Source organism: Haliaeetus albicilla, chromosome 20 (assembly GCF_947461875.1).
Source record: "Haliaeetus albicilla chromosome 20, bHalAlb1.1, whole genome shotgun sequence".
NCBI lineage: Eukaryota > Metazoa > Chordata > Aves > Accipitriformes > Accipitridae > Haliaeetus > Haliaeetus albicilla.
The window spans coordinates 24,415,058-24,429,928 of record NC_091502.1 but is presented as its reverse complement, the minus strand read 5'-3'; the positions used below and the strand labels follow the sequence as shown (position 1 = coordinate 24,429,928).

At 39.6% G+C, this 14,871-nt stretch overlaps 1 protein-coding gene across 2 annotated transcripts; it reads left to right on the top strand.

The window, feature by feature from the left end:
* Nucleotides 1–227: 227 nt before the first annotated feature.
* On the top strand, nt 228–12,454 carry AQP11 (aquaporin 11). 2 transcript variants are annotated; one of them, XM_069808563.1, is made up of 4 exons: nt 228–660; nt 773–1,429; nt 6,823–6,939; nt 11,036–12,454. In XM_069808563.1, exons 2-4 carry the CDS (start codon nt 835–837, stop codon nt 11,086–11,088), a joined length of 765 nt encoding a protein of 254 aa, XP_069664664.1. In that variant the 5' UTR covers nt 228–660; nt 773–834; the 3' UTR covers nt 11,089–12,454. The 2 variants fall into 2 exon arrangements, with proteins under 2 accessions (XP_069664664.1, XP_069664663.1); XM_069808562.1 differs by having other exon boundaries at nt 228–691.
* Nucleotides 12,455–14,871: the final 2,417 nt, after the last annotated feature.

Below are 14,871 nucleotides of genomic sequence, written 5' to 3'. Positions count from 1 at the left end.
CACTCCGGCTGGCAGGCAGGGGCCGGACCGCTCCTCTCTTCTCTTCTTCTCACCTCGCCTCACCTCACCTCACCTCAGCGCCGACGGCCGCAGCCCGCGCGCGGGAAAGCACCGGCGGCGCCTCGCGCCCCTCTCCCCGCTCCTGCCACCCCTTCGCCCGGGGAGCCGGGCGCCGCGCGCATGCGCGGTCCCGCAGCCCTCTCGCGCGCGCAGTGCCGGCGGCGCGCAGCGCTTGACTGGAGGAGGAGGAGGAGGAGGAGGCGACGCCGTCTCGCCTCACCCCACCGCGGGGCCGGAGCTTTATTCTTTAACTGCTTTCGCCTGCCTGCGGAGAGGCCCCGCTACCGACCCGACCGAGATAATTGGCTTCGCCTCCTGTTCCCCCGTGGGCGGGAGTGGGGGCTGGGTGTCCCCCGTCCCCCCCCCCCCCGGCCTCCGCCGCGGGCTGAGGGGAGCTCCGTCCGTCCCGCCGCCGAGGGGCTGAGGGAAAGCAGAGCCCCCTTTCTTCCCCCACCCCCGTGCCTCTTTTCCACCGCAGGGAGAGACCTTCCTTCTCCTGACCCCTTCCCCGGCGGGGAGCGGAGGGGAGAGGGATCCCCCTGCCCTCCTCACCCCTGTCAAGCCGGGCTCCCCTGCCCTTTGCTCCCTGTCAAGCGGAGGGTGAGTCAGACATCTCGCAGGCTGCAAGCAGGTGGGGACAGAAGCTGGCTCCTGCCTCGAAGGGAAAGGGTGGTCATTTTCCCTCCCTCTCCCACTTTCTTTCTCCCCGTAGGTGCCGGGGCTGGACCAGGGTGAACTCCTCCTTCGAGTCCTTCGGCCTGTGAAACTTTCGCCATGGCTGGCGGTGGGGTCGGGACCTCGCTCCTGCTGATGGCCGGCATCATGGTAGCGGTGGGGCTGTGCAGGAGATTGACCCGCCGCCGGCTGCATGCCCACCAGCGCCTTTGCACTTTCCTGTTGGAGATGTTTAGCACCTTCCAGATTTGTGCCTGCACTAACGAGCTCTGCTTGCTCGGCAATGTGGAGCCGAAGCCGCATACCGCCCTCACTCTCACCTACGGTTTCACCGTCCTGCACGGCTTGACTCTGACCGGCAGCACATGCAATCCCTGTGGCACCTTGCAGCCGATGTGGGGTGGTGGGATATCGGTCAAGATGGGTGGACTCAAAATCGCCGCTCAGTTCGTGGCTGCGGTGCTTGCCAGAGTGTTCATGCACTTCATCTGGAGCCTGGAGATGGCAGAGCCACATTTTGGAGCACTCTCGCAGGGCTGCAGCAGCCCCATGCAGACTACAGAGACGCAGGCGTTCTGCATAGAACTGCTCTTTTCTGTCGTTTTCCAGCTGAGCGTCCTGCGAGTGGAAGGTGTTAATCCCAAATACAAAGTCCATTTGATTGCTCTTCTCATCACCATGCTCGTGTATGCAGGTTAGTCTTTTTTTTTTTCTCTGTTTCTGCAATAAAGTTGTAACGGAAGGGGTTTTTTATTTTCTTAAAAGTGTTAAGTTGCAAAATTATTTTTCATAGATTACAAAAAACGTATCAGGGAAAGTCTTTGGTCCTACATACACAGAGTTCATTTGGAGTTTATGTAAAGTTTGCCTGGTTAGATTCCAGGCAAGTGTGGGGTTAAGAATGAAATGAGTTACGAATTTAAAATGATGTCAAATCTACAACTAAATATCATTAAGAGTGTCACAGAACACTGTTAAAATATCTCAGTGAAGGACCATTTTGTAATCTGATTTTATATGGCGTGAGAGATTTCATATCATGTGCTCTAAGTGGCATTGCGAGAGCGCACCCCGTCTGCATCAGGAAAAAAATGCTGATTGTGCAACGTCAGGGTACAGACCAGTAATGTGGAAGTTCTGCATTCAGGCAATGCATAATTCATATCAGTGCAGTTTATTTAACTGCCTTAAGTCAGAAGCAGGAATGGTTGTTTGTAGAATGCATGCAGAAATGATAAAATAATAACTCATGAAACCAAATGTAAAAAAAAGAAGAAATTAGGTGCCTGTTGTATCATGGCATTTACAAGGGTCTCATGTCTCTGTAATGCCCTGTGTGGCCATGTCCTTGCCTCTGCCTGATTGTCACCTCATGCTTCCCAGAGCTGGGACACTGTCACCTGCGCAGCCTCTCTGGACCATTAGGGAGGAAGAGGTGAGGGGATTCAGTCTGAACTTCTTTCTGCTGACTGTTGATGCTCCCTGTTGTCACCAGTGAAGTGCCAGAGTATGTCACTTGTCACTTGAGTACTGCCCTGCAGGGAGTGGCTTGTACTGGGAAGGAGTTTCTGTAGTTTAGGGTACAGGGAGGTGAGAGAGAGATGGTTACGGAACTCCTTGCTTGTGCTACAGCCCCCACCACAGAGAAGGTCATCTAGGAGATTATCAAATCCATTTATGAGAGGGCGAGATCACTCCCTTATCTGCAAACATCTGGGATGTCACTGACATCTTGTCCAGAAGGTTTAACTGTATTATGCTATCTAACATAATAGCATATAGTAGAATAAAGTACAGTCAAATTCTCAGATGTATTAATGAAAAAAGCCTTACTCATTATGTTTAGCTGAAATTAGCTAACACCTGAAAGATTAAAAGAACTCCATGGAGAATTTTGAGAATTAACTTAGCAATTTGAACTACTTTCTAAAATTAATTTTTGAAGGCAGAGGCAAGGTGTCAATGCATTCTAGCACATTAAATATATTTCTGAATTGCTCAGTAAAAGTGTAGCCAAAGATTATCCTAGCTCTTCTACAAGCATAGAAAGCTGGATTCCTGATTCTTAACATTCCTTTCCTGCTTAGCAAATAGTCATATAAAATAATACGTGTCACATTGCCTTTCTCTTTGCTAGTTCATACAAAGAATTCATACCCAGTGTCGTTGGCCAGGCTGGCCTCATATCTTTTTCTAGCAGAAGGCTGTGTACCAAGTCTCTTTCCTTGTGACAATCTTGGACGTGTTATGACTATCCAGTGCAATCGATCTGCATGTACTTCTAGGAAACATCAGACCTACTGCACCCAGGCCTCTTTCATATGCACAGTTTGTCTGTATCGCGTGCAGAACACCCTGTGCTACCTGGGCATTTTTCTTTTCGTTTCCTTTAATCTAGAATCAGGTCTACTGTAAAAATATATATGCATTTTGGGGAGCAGATCCTGAACCTACTTTTATTCCCTACTTAGTGGAAAATCTCGTTCGTTCTTGTTCACTCTGCTCCAAGCTTCCTAAGGTTTGCACTCTTTGCTGTACACTCAGTTTCAAAAGGAAAGGTGAAAAGTGCAGTCCTCTCTCCCTGCAGTAGTCATGAGCCTGGCATTTACTAAGATGTGGATTGAGGCCTCTTGAGGTAGAGGAGGGCATAAAACCCAAGATTTCCATCACTGAGCTATTATACGACTGTGGGAACAGGCTGCTGCTGTTAATTTCTTTCTGTGATGAAGTCACAGGCTTGCACTATAACAGATCTCTTTTTCAGTGGAAGGTTAGGTATGTACATGTAGGACACCTTAAGAGTTCTCAAACCTTTCTTGCTGCCTCTTTCTCTTTGCCCACGTCTACACACAAACGTTCCCCAGGATGTCCTCCATTCTCCTGCCCCCTCCATTTTGAGGGCTGCTGATTGGGACCCCCTTCCCACAGCCACTCAGCACAGCCTACTGACAACATGCCAAGTAGCTGAGGCAATAGCAAAGGGCCTGCCTGGCAGGCAGCCATGACACGTGTCTGGTGCATATACACGACCCACAGTATATCCTGTGGGTCTTCTGGTGTAGCCCTAGCCATGTCTGTTCCACTTCCAGTTTGAGAAACCGTGCTTCATACACGCAGTAGGAAGAGTGACTTCCAAATTATGGATAGTGGCCTCCAGCAGGTGAAGCTCTCTTCTACAGGCTTTGAAGACAGGCAGATGCTTAACTTAGCTGGGATGGATCATTCTCAGGAAATCTTCTGCACCTCCTTGTTAACTGTTTATAAGGAACTTGAGTGCTTCTTCAAGAGGAACGGATCTTTCTTGCTCACCCAGCACCAAAGGGCTAGGCAACCAGCACAAGTTTAGGCAAAGCAATGCTAATTTAGGCAAACTGGTAACATTCTTCCTTTTTCCTACAAAAATAGCGAAAGGTTTAGAAAATTGTATAAATAATGATTTTTCAAACTTTGACAGATACAGTGTTCTAGCTAGGAACTCAGAAAGGTGCATTACATTTACAAAATAAAATTCATGCTAATGAGTTCTTTTTACACACTGATTTTAAAAAACAAATCAATTGTGCCTTCAGGACCCGTGTTTATATTACAGTTATGAATTAATCAGAAATGTTAGAAAATACATCTCCTACATAGTATATCATATTTCATTCCATGAATTATGTTCTACTATGAGTTTGAAAGCTGTATCCTATCAGAGGAATGATTGCTGTCTAAAAAGGGACTGTAAGAAGGAGTATCTCTTACTCCAATTTGGTTTGGGTAAAATTTTGAAGGATAGCCATATCCCCATGGCTTACAGCCATCTAAATGTACTGATACACATATAGGGCTCAAAAACATTAAATTGTATTTATATGGTTGACTAAGTGAAGTTGTTGGAAAAAATAAATGTAGTTAGGTCGCTGTTTTGTGTACCCCATGAAAGGTACTTAGGTATGCCATACAACTTACTCCAACAAATAACATCAGATTATACAGTATTTTCAAAATTACAAGATGTTCCTTTAGTTTTTCTTCTACTTCTTCATAGTTAAAAATATTTGGATTTTTTTTTTACATTTAGTTTTACACAGACCAAATTTTTATAGTAGTACATACTGTACACAAAAGCTCCAATACTGCGTTCATTCTGTTTCTTCTACTAAGTAAGAACATTATGTCTTTGCATATTAAGGGAATGATTCAGAAGCTAAGGATGCAGACCATATACATGTTGGCACAGAATAATTTTGGATATTTCCTTTAGGAAAATGTTTAATTGGGGGAAGAAAAAAAATACACCTTTTGAGGGCTTTTTCATTGACAGGCAATATTACAATGAAGTCAGAATTGTATGAGATTGATTAGATCTTTCTGAGCTGAACATAGCAAGGTAAAAATGACATACATATTTTTAATTCTGAGTTTCTTCCTAATTTTGGTTTTGCCTTTAGTATTTCAAAAGTTAAAATTACTTTCTCACACATTGTGTGGAGCACACATTACTTCACCTGTTTAAGTTTTTATGTATACACCATCAAAGATGTTACTCTTCTTTTGCCATAAAATCACTTCTCTTTTCTGGTACACAGACTGAGATGTTTAATAAATATTTTAAAATAAGATTATACTAGTGGCCCTGGCCTATGGTTGATATTCCAGTAGTTATTAGCAGTGAATATTGAAGAAATAACAGCAGTTAAAACTGTCTAATGTTCAGAAACAGCAACTGCATCCTGAGAGTGAAATTCTACTCTTAAATGTATGTTTGTGGATATAAAAGCAGAAGCAGTGAATTCATAAATAAATAGATTAAAGCAAAGTAAATTATTGTAGATGGCCTTCCTGGCAACAGTGAAAGTTGTTAATGTGTCAATGTCTAGAATAACAGGCTGCACAGCAAATCTGAGTTGCTCTTCAGAGCAAGTGTAAAACCAGAGTAAACTGAGTAGGTCAACAAAGATTAAAATGTTCCCGAACTGTACTAACGGTAAAGGAAATAATAAGGAGAACACAGAAAGAGAAATACAGAAGAGGAGAATGACAAAGACCTTACTGAAACTTTCGGTAAATGATTGGGTGCTCATAACAAATGAGGATTACAGCAGCATTGTATTTGCACAAAGGATAATTTCAAAGCTCATGCTGGCTTATTTGAGAAAATCAAGAATAACCTTTAAGAAATGAAATAGACACAATTATATTTTATGGCAATAGACTAATAGATAAAACAGGGGGCGGTTATAGTATAGAAATAGATAATTAGATAATTTTACCACATAATGCTTTTTCTTGCAGGATTGCAGTGAGAGGAACAATATATGTTGGAATTAAAAACAGTTAACGTCCAGGTTCATCTGCAGTGCAATTACAGTTAGTCCCCACAATGTAATATGTTTGGGTCTAGTTATTTAGAGAATGTTTAGGCAACTTCATTTACATCTGAAGTCAGAGGCAAGGAAAGATGCTTGGCTTCTTTAAGCTTCCTTTTTCAAGAGAGTGGAGTGGGAGTTGATTTTGTTTTCTTCAAATAACATACAGAATAATTGTGAAGGCTTTTCCCCAAGTTATTACCATATGATAATCTTAGTGTTCTGTACATTGATATGATAATATTAGTGTTCTAGTAAGAAAGTATAGAGGTCAGTTTAGGAAGAACAGCGCTTAACAGTTTTTCCATTGTCTTGCATGTGTTACATGCGACATGGGGACATTATGAAAGCTTAGTATTTGTTTGCTAATATTTGTGTAATTTCTGTCTCTTCTAAAAGCGTGATACAGACTATTAGTAAAACAGCTTGTAGTCTTATCAATAGAAACATTCAACATTAGCCAAATCCTTCTCTTCAAAGAATATTTGCTAGAAAGAGATAAAGGAAGTTATAGCCTACACCTCAGATATTTTAAAGCATTTTAGAAAACAGTTAAACTGTTAACCATATCATCAGGTAAATAACTTCAGAAGAGTTTATCTGTTCAAATGCTTTCTGCTAATTCATTTTATTGCAGGGTGTGTACATTTCTTGTAGTATTGTGTATGTGCATTTCAATATTAATTTAAAATAAAGAAAGGTGGTTTGATTTTATATTGTTTATATTTTATTGCAGGTGGAAATCTCACAGGAGCAATATTTAACCCAGCATTGGCTTTTTCATTACATGCAAATTGTTTCTATGACAAATTTTTTAGTTACTCCCTAGTATATTGGATAGCACCATCCTTAGGTAAGTTCTTAATACTTTATGTATTTAAGTGTTATTTAGCACATGCTTCAAAAAATGGCTATTCTTTAATAGCCTGCTCGTGTTCTGTTCTAAATAAAATCCAGAAAATGGTCAATTATAACGTACATGTAAAAGTCATTCAGAATCATGGGTTTGTGTTGCAAATGTAAGCTACATATTTTAAACTCATTTAATGCTCTATGTAGAACACCTGTAACACTGTTTTGTGACTCTAATACTGAGTTTTAAACAACAGTTTCATTCACAAAATAATATCTACTGTTTAGATCAGGAAACAACCATATTAGGTTATATAATTTTTTAGTTTAGATGTCACGTTCAAAGTCTAAGTACCTTTGGGATACTTTGACCAAGATATAATGTACCTACCAAAAAAACCACAACAGCACAATTCTAAATGGAAAAAGGTTAGTGTTTAGGTTAGGGTTAACTGGTTAGTTATAAACCAACAGCTGTTTACTTCGGAGCATGATCCTTTCGAAGCTGCCTGTTGTTTGGGACTTTATGCCTTGGTATTAAAATCCAGCCTGTTTGAGGTATGCTGCATATTCTCACACTGACCAAAGGTGCACTTGTAGATTCTAGGAGAATATTAAAAAGGACAGGAGGCTACCTGAAAGTAAATATTAGCCTGATTAAGTTCAAAAGAGAAACATAGTAGCTAGCATGCAGTTTCTGTCTTGCTTTGTGACAGTATACAAGAACATGGGGATGAATAATTAAAAAAAAAAAAGCAAACCAGAAGTATTAGGACAGATGCTTAAAATACGCTTTCTCAATTATTACTATTATAATATCAGATTTTTTTTATCTGCATAGTGTCTAAACTTTGCAGTTCCCATTCTACATTTTTGCCCCAATCACTGTTAGAAACAATCTGTTCTTAGTTTAAGAATATGGACTATTAGTAACTGGAATTTTTCTAACTTAAATTACGGTTTTAATTTGGAAGCTATTGATTTTTAACTTCTAGTTGTGTGCAGATGAAAAAGCTCCAAGTAATACTTCATGCTGTTGATTGTTTACAGTTAGTCCCTACAAATCTTGAGCCTTCTGCTTAGAGGGTATATAAAGCAGCAGTCAACTAATCTCGAGTCCTTTCATGTCTCTTAATCCTATTAGAAGGTACTACAGTGGTATTGGAAAGAAGGTGGGCTGTGAAAAACACTGAGGAAACATCTCAAAGGGCTCCAGTTATTACAAATGATTTCTTTTTCTTTGAGTCCATGTCTGTGCGTGTTCTACTTACAGTGACTCTCAGTCAAAAATGGAGACAGAATTTTTAGTCAAACTAAAATTCACTATAATATAATTTTGTTAAATTAGACATCCAAACAGGATGAATGAACAATAGAATAAGCTTGATAAAACCCCATGCGCTACTCCAGTTAGTAGCTAATGAAATGTCTTCAGCAAAGCTGGGTCCTAGCAGAATATATGATATTCCTTAGATTTCACATTTACCTTTCTGGTATATTAACAGATTTCAGCCTGATACCCATTTTGAGATTGTCTGGGTTGTAAGTACTTGGGCTTTAATATTTTGACAAGGGATCTAAAGAAACAGGAGGCAGAACATGTTTCAGACAAAACACCATGTTCTACTTAGCAAGATGCATCCTGCAGAACTGCTTTGCAGAAAGCCTTCAGGTGATTTTGTCTTGAGTAAGAAAATTAACAGATGTTAACACAAATGGAACCATGACCTGAGGAATTTAGAATGCGGTTAGGGGGTAATGTTTTATTTCTGTGAAAATTCATAAACAGCACTTTATCGTTAGTTAACATACAGAAAATACATACAGAATGTATTGAATGCATTCTCCTAATTTATGAGGGAAAGGAACTCCAGACCAAGCAGTTGTAAAGAGGCGAATACTCAGGACATGTCACTTTTTGTAGTGTCACTACTGTAGCCAAACATTTAGCTACAGATCACAGGTCTGTGGGTCACCTGAAGGGCTGAGTAGCCTATTGGTAATACAGATATCTCATTACAAAACAAGGGAGCTTCATGGATACATATAGACCTTATCTTATAAACCAAGAGTTGTAAGCAAATGTAAGGTGTCAGAGGTGGAAGCATAGAGGAGATAGTTGTATTTGAAAACTGAATTGATGAATACAGGAGTGCACATCTACAAATCTAACACGAAAAGAAATTTTTCTGACACTTTTTGAAAATAAGAAAATAATAGGAATAGATTTTTTTCTTCCAAAATTGCACCAAATGATGAGGCATGTAGGAAAATGACCTGTTACGATGACAATAAAATTGTTGTGAAAAGAATATTTAAGCAGAATCATGAAAGTAGGTGATGAGGGAAGGGATATTTTAAATTTAGTTGTAAAAGTTACTTTCAGAATCCATGTGTCAGCAGAAATACTGTTTCATATTTCCTAGAAACTGGCAGAGTCATAGTGATATGCTAACCTGATATCTCACTTTTCCCAGCATCAGCATCTTAGATGGTTAAATTACTTTGCTCTTATTTTGAGGAATTCTTTTAGGAGTCTAGGTTTTTTTGTGATTTGCTGAACCAGGGACTAGCATACCATGAAACTTCAAATTGCCTGTGCAAAGTGCAGTATGATCTCATTTATGGGCATAGCAAACACCCATGAGGACAAGGAGCCTGAGACCGTTCAGTATATAATGGATACCCTGATCTAGCCATAAGCGACTTCTTAACTGCCAACTTTAAACCAATTTGCTTAGAAAGGACACTTAGAACAAGAGAAAGATTATCACCTTCACAAGAGGAAGAGGAAGTGGAAGTTTTCTTTTAGGATTAACAAATCTACTGGTGGTTTATGGTCTTTCATGAATATAATCCTGGAACTGTAGTTAAGAATTCATTTTTCAAAATGGCTTCACTGACATTTTGGTAAAGGTGATTCTCCAGTAGCACTAAAACAACTAATTCCTGTAGTAAATACAGATGTCAGCAAGTGTTTATGACTGAGCAGGCCTAAATTCTGGACTGTGAACATAGAAGCAGTAAATACCAGTAGAACAAAGATAGTTTCTGTTTTACTGCCAAAAAAAATATTCTTGTTAGTTGTCCAGGCATGATTACACCCTTAGTAAAAATGGGGACTGAGCTAATGCTTCTCTTTCAGTACCAATGCAAGGGCAGCTATGAATGGAAGAGTTGGTGACAAGATAGTGGACATGAAGGCAATAAAATGAAATGCTCTTTCCTAGACAGGTGCCAGCTTAGCATCCTGCCAGTTTTCTAACACTATAAAAACAGAATGAATGCTCATTTCTTTAGATTAGTTTTACCAGAAAGACTAATAGTATTCCTTAGAAGAAAAAGATTTTCACCATCAGGATAGAAAGTAAGTGCGTGCCACAAAAGTCACTTAGCAGTAGATATAAATGGAGGAGGTAAGCAAGGGAGAAGGAAGGCTACAGGTGAAAACTTTCACCCTTCTGCTCAGAGGAGAGGGTATTCAGAGGTTTCCATCAAGTTCAGTACACTTAAGCATGGAGCTTAGCAAAGAAAACAAGAATTGCAAGTCCATGTGCAGTGAAGTGATTGGCATCCAGGAAGTTCTTAGAAAACTGTCACTACTCAAGTCCAATTCAAATACGAAAGGGCCAGTGAGTGGTAATCCTGTACTTGACCTGCTTACAAACAGAAAAACGGGTGGTGAATGTGGCCACTTGGGTTGTAGTCCTCACAAGAGTTCAGGGTCCAGAGGAAGACTGGGAAGGTAAACAGCAGAGCTGTTCAGACTTTGGACTTCAGGAGAACAAAATTCTGCTTATTTAGGGAATGGCTTATACAGATCAGAATTAAAACATGAAATATCCAAAGAAAAAAACCTTATCAACTCATAAGGATCATTTGCACGGTCTGTTGAAGTTTTCTTTGTGAAAAAGACTGTTTGCAAAAAGCACTGACTGCCTCTAACCTTCCCAACAGAAAATTTGATTTTTCTGCAATCGCTGCTGTATTGCATGCTAGACACTCAAATACTTGAACATAATGTGTATTTTCAATACCAGCTGTGTCTTTCTCAAATACATTTAAATAAAGGTCCTTTCTCTAATTTCTCTATTCAGGTACAATACTTGTGGCTTTCATATGGGATGAAATCCTTCCTCGGATATCCTGAGACATCAAATTTTGAAATCTAGCAGTACTACATTAAAAAAATACTTTCAACATCTGCAGACATGAAGCTTTCAGAAAGCTGTTGACATCAACTGCCCCACCACCTTTCCGTTGTATTTTCAGATTTCATGTTTGAAATATGTGACTTACAACTTTGTATTCAAATACTTATTTTGTAATAGCATAGTGGGATTTTGAGAATATCTGCCAACATTTTCAGTTAACCCATATGAATGTGAAGGACTGTTAAAACATTGAAACTTTTTCACTTTAGCCATAAGTGCCATTTGCTGACCTTTATTACAACAGCATGCAAAACTAATTTTAAAGAAATACCCAGTCCTTTCAAGGTTTGATTTTATTGGATTTCTTCCCATAGAAGGCACCTGCAAAAAAGGAGCTGAAGATTTTATTCTTATATTGACCTCACCATATTCCTACTTGCAATATACGTACCTCTGAGAGGAAGAAAGGCTACACTACTCCCTAGAAGAGTCTCCACAGCTCTGTTGTAGAGGTACCCTACACCAAAATTAAGTCTGTAGGACCAGCATTGTTCTAATAATACTCGAGCGCAGGTAAGTAACCCCTCGCTTCCTTACCAGAAGGCTCTGACCCATCCTGTCCCACTATAGTCTGAGTGTTTATCTTGGTTGGAAGGAGAGGTAATGAAGTACCATCAAATTCTGTGGACACACACATAAAAAGGGCATTTTTGGCAAACAAACCACCCCCCTCCCGCTTTATCAGAGATTACTGCTGCCTCTTCACATAGTAAGAGAGACACAGTGTATAGGGATAAATCATGTGGAACTTATTTTTCCTTGATTTTATGTAACTCTTATCAGCTATTTTTCTTGAAATAAAGGAATTTGCAATATAGGAGAATAAATAAAAGAGCTAAAACCACAGGAAAGCTACATACACAAACTGGCACAAAGATGCCCTTTATAGCCTCAGCTGAGGAGAACACCACCGATAGGTGCCATCCTCTGAAGTTCCGTTTCTAGAATGGCGTTTCTTCTTCTGGATTCATCGTAATTTTTACATATGCCAAAATATATATTTTTCAAATTTAAGACTAAAATCAGTTTTTCACTTTATAATTACTAGGTTTGAAAGGAGAGATGGTTAACAAGTTCTACAAAGATCTCAGTAGTCAGCCCCTCAGCTCATTACCCAAGTCACCTTGCAGACCATATTCTAAGAGAAAGGGAAGGAATCAGACAGGGGTTTTTTCCACAGTGAAATTATGAACCAAGTCTTGAACAGCTACTATTGTCAGCTATCTTTTTTGCAAGAGTTTGGGAAGTAAATGTTTTCATGTAATTTCTTACTTATTGCAATAAAATCTTTTCTCGTTTTGATTTTCCAGGGTACCTTTAAGATTATATTGCAAAATGAAATCAACTGTTTGAACATGCTTTTCATAGAAAAGAATCTTATCCATGACCCTATATTCAGTCATTAAAATAAAATTAAAAAAAGTAGCCTGCCAATACACTGAAGAGAACTAGAACTGTTGGGTTATCATTCAGCAGCTCTTTGATACTAGTGTGAGTAGGCCTACTAAAGGAAACTTATCTGTGGTAAAACTCTTCATGGCAAGGACTACACACCACCACACTGTGAGCCTGGTAAGATGTCACCCTTCAGCTGGCTTTACATTTATCTGCTGATTTATAACGTGGCTGCGGAGGGCTGCCAGAGCAGAAACCCGATACATAAGACCTCTGAAAAACATGTACTTTTACACCATGTACTGCTTCTAAAACAGATGTTTTGGGAGGCTTCTACCTGTCACTTTCTTGTTTTACTGCTTTTTATCCCTTTTACATATTTTTAAAGTGATCCATACCTTACAGATATTTTTTTTTCCCTCCCTGGGACTTTGCCTTTACTAGTGTACTCAAGCCCAGTTTTTAGCCTAATTTCTTAAGGAAATGAGCCTTACGTGATGAACTGATTTGCATGTCTCCTTTGAGCCCATGAGGCCCACACATTAAAGGACTCAAACCTCAAAAAGCATAAAAACAGGCAGCCAGAGAAAAGAGAAAGCAGAGATACAAACCTGCAGGCGGCCAAGATTTGTTAGATGAGAGGCCCTACTTCCACGTCATTTTTGACAGCCTGCAGAAGCAAAGTCCATAAAGCAAAGAGGTCAGATCTGACTTCTGTATGTCTACATTGTTTATTTTGGCATAACACAGAGTTTAAAAAAAAACTGGTAAAAGTCTGAGTGATTAACAAGCAGTTGCTCTATTTATAGCCACTAGAAGTAGAATTTAAAAAAAAAAAATCACTCAGAAATAGACAAGCCTCAAATTGATTAATTTAAGGCAAAACAAAAGCAAAAAACAAAAAGCAGAAAGAATGAAAAATAAAACCAAGTTACAAACTGAACAATTTAACTATTTTTGGTAGTAAAGAAAAAAAGTATTTTACATTCAAAGTAATGAATGCTGACGAAGTATAAGTGTTCCTAGAACACTTACACATAGCTTAAATACAAAGTTTTATTAAAAATAAAACTTGTAAATCCACACACAACACTCCACAATACCACCTTCAAGGCTCATCCAGGTTTGTTTCCGCCTGACCGAAATTAATCTTAGGCCATTGGTTTGACTGGAAGCACCATAAAACATCTGCTCCTGCAGCTCTGTATCAATACAACACAGATTCTCCTTTCTGGAGCTTCCTACTCCTCAGACATAGCCTGAGAGTACTGAGAGGAGCTGTGTATAGTCCAGCTGCCCTGTAGGTTAACTGTGCCCATCTGCCAGGATATGTAAAAGGTAGTCTGCAGTTTAATAAGAAAACCAACAAAGACCACACTCCAACAACCAAGTTATACAGCAGGAAAAAAAAAAATAATCCAAAGGCTGTTTTAACCATGAACCATGAATTTAGAATTGTTATGAGCTTGCTTTCCTAAATTATGGTGTTGGTAGAGTTCTAGTACTCCTTAGCTGTCCCGAAATCTCACTATGTGAAGATTCTCCAAATCCCAGTGCAAAAATTAAAGCATCACTCTGTAACCTCCTTTGTTACTCTGTATCTCTAACAAAAACATGCATGCATTTACATAAATACATAATGTATACAAAGTGGCTAGGAAAGACACTCTTGTAGAATGTCTTGTTGCATAACATGCTCAATACTTCATTTATTCAGCAACGTCAATAGTTCATAAGACTATTAAATCATCACTAATTTGACTGGCATTCCTAATGAATATTCAACAAAGAGTGGTTATAATTTTCACATACCTTGAAACCAAACCATATCCCAACACGCTAAGCAGGGCAGGACCACTCAATACGATTCCAAGAGTGTAGGGCTGGTAAAGAAAAGTTTTCATATAGCAACATAATAATACTGAAAAAAACCCCACAAGTCAACTTCCAAATCAACTGAAAGTGGAAAAAGTTTAGTATCAGACTTTAATCTGAATACTGGGGGGAAAAAACCCTTGAATTTGCTGCCATTGCCCCATGGCAAAAACAACACCACGCAGAGAGATGAAACAGTAAAAGCTCCAGCAGGACTAAGCTCTTGGCAATCTAAAGTTGGGTTCCTAAGTTTGGGATGTGTCAGACTACTTGTATCCTACAGGCACACTCTGCAAGTGTTCTGCCCTTTTATTCTCGCATCTAGGTAAAGGACGAAAATGGCTTCACTGGACTTTGTTACAGAAGAGAGTGCTAAAACTCAAGGGATGTCAGCTCAGAGTTGCCAGCTGCTCGCTGAAGTAAAGGACTGAGAACTGCAACACAGTTGG

Coding starts and splice junctions, on each gene's coding strand:
- AQP11 (XM_069808563.1), top strand. CDS start 835: ATGGCTGGCGGTGGGGTCGGGACCTCGCTCCTGCTGATGGCCGGCATC. Junction 1,430..6,822: donor CACCATGCTCGTGTATGCAG/GTTAGTCTTTTT, acceptor ATTTTATTGCAG/GTGGAAATCTCACAGGAGCA. Junction 6,940..11,035: donor TTGGATAGCACCATCCTTAG/GTAAGTTCTTAA, acceptor TTCTCTATTCAG/GTACAATACTTGTGGCTTTC.